This window comes from Prunus avium, chromosome 6 (genome assembly GCF_965620075.1).
Source record: "Prunus avium chromosome 6, drPruAviu1.hap1.1, whole genome shotgun sequence".
In the NCBI taxonomy this organism is placed as follows: domain Eukaryota; kingdom Viridiplantae; phylum Streptophyta; class Magnoliopsida; order Rosales; family Rosaceae; genus Prunus; species Prunus avium.
Window position 1 is genome coordinate 13,601,153 of NC_142289.1, and position 11,423 is coordinate 13,612,575.

An 11,423-nucleotide genomic window follows, 5' to 3' on the forward strand; every position below is an offset into this window, starting at 1 on the left:
CTTTTCTCCTCCCCTTCCCCTCCCCAGATCTACTTGGATCTTGGGTTTTTAGCCTAGATTTGTACGTTTGTGTATTTGTTTTGTTTGGTTGTTTTTGCAGTGTTCTAGGTGGATGGTGTTGTCTCTATCTTGGTGGCGAAGACAATAGTGACTCTGGATTGGGTCTCTCTTCGGGAGAGTTGTAATACCTAGTGGCTGATGTTTTGTCTATGTTTTGACTGCGGCAGCAGCAGCGAAGCTGTTGGTAGTCTATGAAGCACAGATACGCTGGTTGAGATGCGTATCGCGTATCAAATATGATGGGGGATATGATACACGCTGGACACGTGCATATACGTATTTGAGTCAACAGATATAGTCAACAACGAAAGTATACGCGCATATGACATTACATATACTAGTATTCGATTTTTAGGATACGTTTTGGTCTAATTTTGGCTTTAAGAGGGAAAATTAAAAATCGACACAAATTTGAAGTCTTAAAGAACACGAAAGGTTGTCCTTATGTGTTTTGAAACCATGAAAACGTCTCATGCACTTCTTCTTTTTTTAGTATTAGATCTTCTTCTTCTATATAAATAAAAGCCCAGTGCCGCCCACTCATCAATTCTTCTTCTTCATCCATACCTTAAATCAAATATCTCATATATTTTTGTTTCTTGAATTAATCTGGTGTGGCCGTGTTGTTCGTGAATTTTCTGGTTTTTCTTCTTCATCGTCGGGTATGTTCTCTATTTTGTTTTCTCAAGCTTATCTACTCTGGTCTTATCCTTTTGTTTAAAATACTCTCACGGTCTTACCCCAGTAGTAATAATAATATTATAATCAAAAGTAATAATATCATAACCAAATATTATATATATATAGCGAGTCAATGAAACAACTCCCCCACTACACGTGAAGACCACTTTTGTTTAGAAAAAAGAAGAAGTTGTGTTTAGGCAATTTAATAATATTATATTCAATATGTTGAAATCTCTTTATGCTCAAGAACATGAGTCATTCGAATAATAATGCAAGTGCTAATGTTAATCCTACAAATAATACTGAAATCGAGGTAGATGATCATTCTCCGTTGTGGAAGTATGTTAAAAAGCTTGAAAAATTAGGAAAATGTGGAGGAAATACTATGTTCGAATGCAATTATTGTCATAATACTTACAAAGGCTCCTACTCTAGAGTCAAGTTTCATTGGTTGAAAATGTCAGGAAATGGGATTGCACCTTGCAAAAAGGTTATTGATGAAGTTTTTGCTGAAATGAAAAAACTTGTGAGAGAATGTGAATACCGGTTGAAAAGTGTAGCTCTAAGACAAGTGTCTTTGCCTAATACTGGTTCTTTACTTTGTTCTTCTATTTCTAATGTTGAGCAAAAGAAGAGAAATGGAATGAATGGGCCCCTTGATAGAGCTTTTCAAAAGGAAGCTAGAGAACAATGTGATGTTGAAGTTGCAAGGATGTTTTATATAGGTGGATTGTCCTTCCATCTTGCAAGGAATCCACATTATCGAAACTCTTATTTTCGTGCTTTTGCGCTTCCAGGATATGTTCCACCATATTACAATGCACTAAGAACTACTTTTTTGCAACAAGAGAAGAGCCACATTGAGCGGTGTTTACAACCAATCAAGGGTACATGAAGCATTAAAGGTGTAAGTGTGTGTAGTGATGGGTGGATAGATTCGCAAAGAAGACCACTTATTAATATTATGGCAGCTTGTGAGAGCGAGCCTATGTTCTTGAAGGGAATTAATTGTGACAGAGAGTACGAGGACAAACATTGTATTGCCAACTTTCTTATCGACTCCATTAAGGAAATTGGTTATCAAAATGTGGTTCAAGTAATTACTGACAATGCACCAGTATGTAGAGCTGCTAGATTACTTGTTGAGGTTGGATATCCCAATATCTTGGTTCTCTAGTCTCGATGCCCACCCCTATTGTGAACCATAATATGAGATTGGCTATGTATAAGGACCACTGCAAATTGAAGATGCTCTCTATTGCTGAAACAAGGTTTGCCTCTACACTTGTGATGATTAGAAGATTTAAGAAAGTAAAGTAAGGTCTACAACAAACGGTGATTAGTCCAAACTGGTCTTTATATAAAGAGGATGATGTTGGCAAAGTAAGAGCAGTGAAGGAAAATATATTGGATGAATACTTTTGGGATGAGATTGATTATATACTTTCCTTTACAGCTTCTATATATGAGATGATTAGGATGGCTGACACATATAAACCTTCTCTTCACTTGGTTTATGATGATAGAGAAGGTGAAGGCAGCTATCTACAGGAAAGAGCACAAGCAACTACATGAACAATGACTGCTTTGATGTGGTGTATCGTATTTTAGTGGAGTGATGGACCAAGAATAGCACACCACTCTATTGTTTGGCACATTCTTTAAATCCTAGGTGAGTATTATGTGTTTCTTTCTTTTCAAAGTATTTAAAATTTACTTTTTATATTGTGATAGTTTTCTAAAATGATATCATATTTTACTTTTAGGTTTTATAGTCCAGAATGGCTGCAAGAGGATCCTAGCCATTTTGCTCCACACCAAGACGCCGAGATTACAATGGAAAGAAAAAAGTGTCTTGAGAAATACTTTTCAGATGACTGGGCTAGAAGAGATATCAATGTGGAGTATGCCTCTTTTTCAATGTGCTTAGATGACTTTTGAGCTACTGATGCTATGAATGATAGGTTTCACATGGAACCAATGGTGTGGATTGTTCATGGAGCTTTAACACCAACTGTCGCCACCCGATTTGAGAATAAAGAATATTCCCGAATCATGGTGTGAGTCATACCATAGTCATACCATACTATATTCTTTATTCTCGAATCGGGGCGTGACACAAACTCTCCAATCCATAGCTTTGAAGCTACTTGGACAACCTTGTTCCTTCTCGTGTTGTGAAAGAAATTGGAGTGTACATATAGTTTCATTCACTCTTTAAGAAGAAACAAGTTAACACCCCAAATAGCTAAATACTTGGTATTTCTGCATAATGTCTTTTATCAAGGAGAAGTCCAAGTTACAAAGAAGGTGCTACTCAAATGTGGGATGTTGGAGGAGATGGATTTGATAGCTTGGGTGAAGAAGGTTTTGGGATGCTTGAAATTGCTAACCTTTCTTTTGATGAACCATCATTGGAGGTTGCTTTATTTACTGAGGAAGACATTACAAATATTGTAGTTGATTAAGACTTCTGTTTTTCATTTTTTCTAGAGTTTAAATTTGAATTTGGTTGATGAATTTGAATTAATTCATGATGTATCGTATTCTAGTTTTTGGAGATTTGCCATATCCCCATGTCATGTCATATCGTATCACTGTATCAGTATCCATGTCCTTGCTTCGTAGGTGGTAGTTGTTAGGATGTGGTGGTGTGCCCTCTGAGGGGTTTCTTTGTTCAGTCTCCTGTTTTGTTTGTCGTTTTGTTTTTCATTCTATTGTGTTGATCCTTTGCAGATTTTCTCATCTCTGCGCCGTCCGAAGAACTATGCTTGGCCATATGAGGTTTTCTTTGTCAGGCTCTAAGTTGAGTTGGTGTTCTTCTCTGGGGTTCCTCTTTACTGTCGTCTCCGTGTTCTTCCTTCGTGTGCTCTCTCATGTCTTTGACCCTTGGTGTGCTATGCAGTTCTTGTGCTGTTCAGCGGACGATGAGTTCTCATAGAAGGCTTCTTTTGAAAGTTGGGATGCTTTGCGATTCTCTCCTATGGATTTACTGTGTTGGTGTTTTAGTAGATTTTTTATCTTTTGGTTTTTGTAGTGGTCAAAAGTGGTATGGGTCGGACTCTTGTGTTAGTCCGTGGCATGTGTGGTACTCTTTCCTACCCTGGAGTTTGTCATGGTTTATGAATGAAATTTTCTTCTAAAAAAAAATTCCAAAACAAAAACGTTGTAAAGATTGAATCCAATTAATGGTCTGTTTTCATTGTTTTCATTATTTTTTAAAATCTAAGAGCATTTTCAATGGAATTAGTATATTGGGTAGCAATAGTGATTTGATATGCCAGATATGATACAAGCCCCTCTAATGGCAAAAAAACTTACCTATAACGGGAATAACACTGTTTTGCTATCCCCGACCAATAACAGAATGACATGTGAAAAAAATTATCCTACGTGTCATTGTGTTATTGACCCGGGATAGCAAAAATTGTTATCCCCATTGCATGAGAGTTTCTCTCCTCCAATGGAAGTAGCAAACCATGTAGCAAATTTAAAAAGTAGCAACTCATGTGTTTAACAAGTGAGTTACCTATAGCAAAATATTTTAATAAAAACTGCCATTTAATTATTTTTGTCAAAATTATTGTTTAATTATTTTTGCCAAAATTATTGTTTAATTATTTTTGCCAAAATTATTGTTTAATGATTCATCCCAACATATTTGAAAGACAAGTTGGAGAGACAAAGTTCTAAAGTAGCGAATTTTAGTATCAAAGTGCCACATGAATTAGCAAATGGCACTATAAAAAAACGGTTGCTACCTCCATTGGAGATGGTCTAAGCTATAGTTCAGACTATTTTAAATTAATCTAATTTATGAAGAGGGAGGCTCGAACTTGAGTGCTAGAGAACCGACTCATTACCCTGACAACCTGGCCTACCCACGTCTACATTATTTTCATTTTATTAAAAATTGGGGGGGGTTAAGTTTCAACCACAAAAAAAGAAGGCAAAAAGTCACTTTTGGTCCCTGTAGTTTGTCACTTTTACCACTTTGGTCCCTGTCATTTCAATTTGATCAATTTTGTCCCTGTAGTTTTGAATTTAAGCAATTTAAGGACAATTTTCAATTTCTGTCAAATTTATTAAACTTCCGTTACTTGTAAAAGGGCAATTCCGTCAATTTATTAAAAAATTAATTCCTTTTAAAAATAAGCAATACAAAATAAAATTTTAATAATAAAAAAATATCTTCTTCTCCATCTCTCCCGTCCGCTCCCCCTCCCCTAACTTCACCATCAGATCACCACCCACCACCACTCCAACCCCACCCAACAAGCCACTGCCCAACACCACCCACCCAATATCCAACCCTTGCCACCCTCCCACCACAAAACTTCTCAATAAACTCCACCTCTCTCTCTCTCTCTCTCTCCCAAACCTAGCCGCGACACCCAGGCAGTCACCCACTCCGCGACGACCTCCGGATCCCCCTTCCTCGCCCTCTGTTCTGAACCCACCCTCAGCTTCATCAAAATGGTCATCAATGGCAGCGGCGACAACGCCAAGGTTCAAAAAATTCCCGGAATTTGCAGCCACTACATGAACGCCATTGAAGAAATACTGGAACACTCTCAGCAAGAACTGCAAGGATAAAAAGCAATGAGCACAATACTTAATGATGACATCTGAAGGTATAGCTCATGAATCTATTATATATCTATATTTTAAATAATTGTCAATCATCGCAAACCAGACATATCTTTATTGCACGTATATATAGCAATAATTTTTAAAATATACCTGAAATTTTTTGGCTTGAAACTCTGTGAGCTTGGCTGCAAACCCAGAGAAACCATATCTATAACTGTTTACCATTAATTCTGAGGCCAATTCCTTGCTGGGGTCGGGGAGGATGATAGTGGCGGTGGGGTTTGGATAATCTGGGTATCTTCTTTTACTTTTTTTTTTGGTTATTTTATTCTTGGTTTTTTTTGGGGTGGGGGGGGTTTGGTTATCTATGTTTTTGACTGAAATGCCCCTCAACAACTAACGACAGTTACTCTATTTTGACAGAAATTGAAGATTGTCCTTAAATTACTTAAATTGAAAACTACAGGGACAAAATTGATCAAATTGAAACGACAGGGACCAAAGTGGCAAAAATGGCAAACTACAGGGACCAAAAACGACCTTTTGCCAAAAAAAAACAATGTCACTGCAGATCTAAAGTGGAATAATATAACACACGTGTGGGGTTTGGGCGAGTATAAAAGGGAGGAGAGAAACCCTAGAGACCAAACTACTTGATCTTATCTGAGCAGAGAGGGAGAGAGGGCATAACAGAGTGCTTGAGGCTTGAGCCACCCTCCCTTGCCCTCTACCCTGCTTAGGGTTTAGGGTTTTAGGGCTGCTGGCGGCTCAGCTCAGCAGTCACTCGCTGGTGTCTTCTCTTTCCACTGCGGTGAAGACTGCCCGCAGTCAGAGCCCCCTTTCTTGGGGCAGTGATGGCTAAGCGGGCTTACCCCCATCCAAATTAATTCTCTCTTTGTTTTTACTTGTTTTTGTGTGTCTGTGTTTTTTGGTTAGTTTTTGGTGGTTTGTGCATCATATAATTCTTTTGGTACTTCAGCAGCATTTGCTTGTAGAGCTGAATATTTTTTCTTTTCAGGGTTTCTTCTCTTTGTCGCTATGAAAATGCTCCATTGTTTTGATGCTGGAATCAAATTCAGATCTCAGAGATTGTTTTTTGGATGAACAATGTGTAGTCGGGATGTTATTTACCTCGCTTGTATCTATATATGTGGTTTGAGATTAAATTTAGTTTGTGAGTGAAATTTGGACTGCTGATCTTGTGTGTGGGGGTCATTGTGTCATGTTACAGATTGGCTCTGTTCTTGGTGGCGCAGTAAGTGCTTTTTATGGATTCAACCGTTGTAATCTATTTTTCTTTATCTTAATTCAGTTTAGTTAAGATTATCACTTGTTCTAAACTGTAATTTATCTCCTTTGTCATGATGAAATTCTTAAATGCTTTGAGGTTAAATTTGAGTGGGAGAAATATTGTGGAATGGATTTCGCTTTTGCTCCCTTAGTCTTCAGCGTCTAAGAATTTGTAGGAATCGGTCGTTTGTTCATTTTGTGAGATTCTGTGGTTCTTCATACAATTTTGTTTTGTTTGTTCGTTTTCTGTCAATTCTTTCTGATTTCATGACAATTCCAACTATGAGCTGCTTTCGGTCTTTCATGCCCAATGGAAGCTTGCATTTTGTGTTCCAATGGAAAGGGACAGAGGACCTTGAAGAACATCATTCATAGTTTTAACAAAGCCAAGCTCTTTCATTCATGGACTCCTCGCTTCATCAAACATGTTGGTAGATCAAATGGACAATGCTTGCTTGGCTCCATCGGTGGGTGAAGGAGAGATGAGTTTGGTGGAGTTTGCAGAAAGATTGGCAGCCATTTGATTCTCAAATGACAGCAGTTTGATTCAGAACGAAGTGAAGGCTTTTGTTATTTGGAAGATGGTGTAGATGTATAGTGTGCTTAATTTCAATTTATTATCAGATCAAATGACCAAATTTCAGTGTCCTTAATTTGATTCATAGTGTAGATGGTTTTTTTGGTGCATCAGTCATTTGTACTTTGTAAGAATCCATTCAATGCAATGACGAGAAAAGATTTAGTTAATCATTAAGAACTATCTGGTAGAGCTAATAATGGTCTTATATTATTGCATCCTTGTGGCTATTCAATTTGTGGTAGTAGAGACTTGGGGATTAAAACCCAAAATAATAGTTGAGAATATGAAAACTCGCCGTAGACAATTTTAGCTAACGTTGTTTCTTCTATGAATCATGAATGATATTGGCATTTTAATTTTTAGGGGCATTTTTTGTTCAAAAATAAATTGTGAACTTGGTAACTTTTATGTCGACCGTGGGGAAATATTTCTGAATCCACCACTATTTGGGTGCCAGTTTGAGTTTGACCCTGTTATTTGACAAGCCAGTTTGTTTCGAACCCTCAAACATGTTTGTTCCAGCTCCTCAAGAACTACAGTGCAAAAGGCAAACGAATATTTCTTATGAGGTGATATTCATTAACTTGGAAAAGCAGAGCTGATGAAGAAGAGGTTCTCGCGTAAAATATTGAGAGATTCACTATTATACCCAATATAGGATCCCAAATTATAAAAAAAAACCCTATATGAAATAGATTTTGGAAACACATCTAAAGTCCATTTACAGCATAACAAAAAGACTTTTAACTTATTTTAAATTACAAAATTGCCATTAATTTCTTAAAACAAACCCAATCCCAAAACCTCATAAAAAAGCCTAAAACACTCAATAGGGTATCAAAGTAATTTAATAACCAAAATTAAATTCAATAGGGCCACACTGTGAGTGCATTCCAACAATTGCAAAAATTAAAATTACATGTACCAAAATAAAACTTTGCCCATCCTACATGGACCGAAAACATAATTTGGCTTGGACAATTCAAAGCCTCATGCAATCATGGTACCTCTCCCTATTCAAATCTCCTTAGCTTTGATTATGTTGAGTCTTGTTCGACATTTTTAGTTTAGATTTACAGTCTGACGACATAAACTTATTGATACTATTTACATGCTTATGTTTTTATTGGTTGATTCATTAGTTAATTGCGAGGACATCGTTGATTATCTAATGAATTGATTTAACTGAAGGAAATCCAAGATTACTACTTCATCTGTTCTGTCCTTTTTATTTTTTGGGTCAGAATAATTAAATAAAGTAATTTTTTTTGGTCTGAGGTGGGCTCCTTTTGTAGTTTGTCTTGTTGGTCAGTGAACCATATGAAAATGGTTATCTTGATGGGTTCCATCATCCATGTGTGATGAAGTCTTTGTCGGGTTTTGTAGTTGCCTTGTTGGTTTCTCCGGCCATGGCCATAGGCCAAATATAGTCCTAAAATAATATAAAACTCATCTTCAGTCATGGGCTAAAAAAAAATTCGGCCAAATTTGGAGGGTCACATTTGGCCATTTAGTCCTCAAACTAGGCCAATTGTAGCCCAGCTTTGGCCTAGGCCAAATTTTTTTGTGGGTTCCATGCTTGTAAGAGAAATTATCAAGTGTGGTAAGAGCACGAAACATCTCATGCAAATGCATATCCAACAGCCAATATTAAAGGTGCGTTGATGTCATCGATGACGTCAGTTAGCTGTTAGGATTTTTTATTTATTTTTAAAATAGCCTTTTTAAATGTTACCAACGTATACGTGTCATATATGGAATATTGTCTCTAAATAGTAGTTTAATTAAATTAAACAACACATAGTTGTGAAATGTATGAGTATTTTACTATAGTTTTTCTCAAAATAATAAAATCTAAAAGACCCTAAAATATAGCCCTGCATGGCTGGAGATGTAAAAATTTAGCATTACACTATTCTTTAAAAAATTAATATTTTGAGGGGTTAAATTTATAACCCTAGACGACATTTAACCTTATGACTAAAGATGGCCTTAGTGAACCTTGTGAAAGAACAGTCCAAGTTTGTCTCACTGAATTGTTTATTCAAATAAAGAGAATAAAAGGACGTGAGGTGAGGCAACTTGTTGAATCATGGAGCAAACCAGAGGTTACAAGAAATTTGGAATATTGTCTTACCATATAGAAATAAAAGATAATACACCCCTTTACGTTATCTGCTAAAAATAGTTGACTTGACTGAATGGGAGTCATCTGGCCACAGATCAGATTTTTGTGATTTCAGAACCCGTCTACTTCCTAAAGCAGACACAGAAACAGAGCCATGGAGGAGGACAATCAATGCACAAAGCCTCATGCAATCTTGGTACCTCTCCCTCTCCAAGGCCATGTTATCCCATTTACCAATCTGGCAGTGAAGCTTGCTTCAAATGGTTTCACCATCACTTTTGTCAACACTCAAGATATTCACCACCAGATAACCAAATCCCAACCCAACAACAAAACTGAACAAGATGACATCTTTGCCGCAGCGCGCAAGTCCGGACTGGACATACGCTACAAAACAGTGAGTGATGGTTTTCCACTAGCCTTCAACCGATTTCAGAACCTTGACCAATGTCTTGAGGGTCATTTACATGTCTACCCTACCCATGTTGATGAACTGGTTGGAGATTTAGTCCAATCTGACCCCTCAATCACTTGCTTTATTGCTGATACCTTCCACACCTGGCCAGAAACCATAGCCAACAAGTACAACCTTGTCAACGTTTCCTTTTGGACTGAACCAGCTTTAGTTCTAAGCATCTACTATCACTTGGACCTCCTCAAACAAAATGGTCATTTTGGTTTTCATGGTACGCACCCTCTCATAAATCTCCCAAACTTTTGCTTAACTTACATATGGAATGGTTTCTAGTTAATTTGACAACATGAAATCTCATATTGTCAATCTAAAGGTTAAACCATCTGATTGCGTGGAGTTTTGTTCGAATGTTTAGTCTACAAGATTCACAACATGATGACAAGAACATTTGCAAAGTTATATAACTACATGTATCCGTGTTTTTTTTGGTTGACCTATTAGATAAACGTGAGGACAACATCGATTACATACCAGGTGTGCAGGCAATTGAACCAAAAGACTTGATGTCATATCTCCAAGCTGCGGATTTATCATCCCCAATGCTCAGAATCATATACAAGGCATTCCATGAAGTTAAAAGAGCAGATTTTATTTTGATTAATACTGTGCAAGAACTTGAATCTGAGACCCTTTCAGCCTTGCACGAGAAGCAGCCCACATATGCAATTGGCCCTGTCTTCCCCAGTAAACCTACTAAGAGTATTGTGGCTACCAATCTGATGTCTGAGTTTGACTGTACTCAATGGCTCAAAACCAAGCCTCATGGGTCAGTTTTGTTTATTTCATTTGGTAGTTATGCTCAAGTTACTACAAAAGATATTGAGGAAATAGCTCATGGACTTTTGGTTAGTAAAGTGAGCTTCATCTGGGTACTTCGCCCTGACACTACAAGTTATGAAGAAACCAATATCCTACCCGTTGGATTTGACGATGAGATTAAAGACAGAGGGTTGATAGTGCCATGGTGCTCTCAGATTAAGGTGCTTTCACATCCGGCAGTAGGAGGGTTCTTAACGCATTGTGGATGGAATTCCATACTAGAAAGTATGTGGTGTGGTGTTCCCATGCTGTGTTTTCCTCTATGGACTGACCAAATCACTAATAGGAAACTAGTAGTTGATGATTGGGGCATTGGACTGAATATTTGTGATGGGGTAAAGCCCATCACAAGAGTGGAGGTGGCAGAGAAGATCAACCATGTGATGAGTGAAAAATTGGGCCATGGTTTGCAGAAGGAGATAAAAAATGTGAGGCAAACAATGGAGGATGCATTGGCTTTAAATGGGTCATCACAGAAGAATTTCTTTCAATTCCTAAGTGATGTGAAGACCAAAGTTCAGACACGAAACTGACTTCAGCATTGCTACAATCTGGTGGTTCTGCTTCATCATCTCATTGTCATTAAATCATCATTAGCATAAAACGCTTCATTAGCAATGTGAAATCCAAAATACACAAGAATGTGGCATATCTGAGGATCTATTATCATGTTTTAAATCAATATTATTGAGCTGTGTTCTAGTCTCTGATGAAAGAAGATACTGTTTGTTTAAATTCTTAAAATAGTTTATGGGAAATTGGAACATTAGCCCCACACCTTGTGCTAAAAGCAG

The 11,423-nt window shown here is 37.3% G+C and overlaps 1 protein-coding gene, 2 long non-coding RNA genes and 1 pseudogene across 3 annotated transcripts; 3 read left to right on the top strand and 1 right to left on the bottom strand.

Annotated features, from left to right (window-relative positions):
• Positions 1-1,063: 1,063 nt before the first annotated feature.
• On the top strand, positions 1,064-3,212 carry LOC148293722 (uncharacterized; annotated as a pseudogene).
• Positions 3,213-4,844: 1,632 nt separating this feature from the next.
• Positions 4,845-5,666, bottom strand: LOC148293723 (uncharacterized). The gene is made up of 2 exons (XR_015836266.1): positions 5,488-5,666; positions 4,845-5,328 (listed from the first exon to the last, which is right to left on the bottom strand). It is a non-coding gene; the product is annotated as an uncharacterized LOC148293723 (long non-coding RNA).
• LOC148293724 (uncharacterized) lies at positions 5,240-7,374 on the top strand. The gene is made up of 2 exons (XR_015836265.1): positions 5,240-5,378; positions 6,356-7,374. It is a non-coding gene; the product is annotated as an uncharacterized LOC148293724 (long non-coding RNA).
• A 1,995-nt stretch (positions 7,375-9,369) lies between these two features.
• On the top strand, positions 9,370-11,334 carry LOC110744593 (UDP-glycosyltransferase 86A1-like). The gene is made up of 2 exons (XM_088255764.1): positions 9,370-10,021; positions 10,252-11,334. The coding sequence occupies exons 1-2, from the start codon at positions 9,490-9,492 to the stop codon at positions 11,160-11,162; spliced, it is 1,443 nt and encodes a 480-aa protein (XP_088111890.1). The 5' UTR covers positions 9,370-9,489; the 3' UTR covers positions 11,163-11,334.
• Positions 11,335-11,423: the final 89 nt, after the last annotated feature.

What these genes read in the sequence shown, in the direction of transcription:
- LOC110744593 (XM_088255764.1), top strand. Translation starts at nt 9,490, where the DNA reads ATGGAGGAGGACAATCAATGCACAAAGCCTCATGCAATCTTGGTACCT. An exon ending in TGGTCATTTTGGTTTTCATG is followed by an intron (nt 10,022 to 10,251) that starts GTACGCACCCTC and finishes TTGACCTATTAG; the next exon opens with ATAAACGTGAGGACAACATC.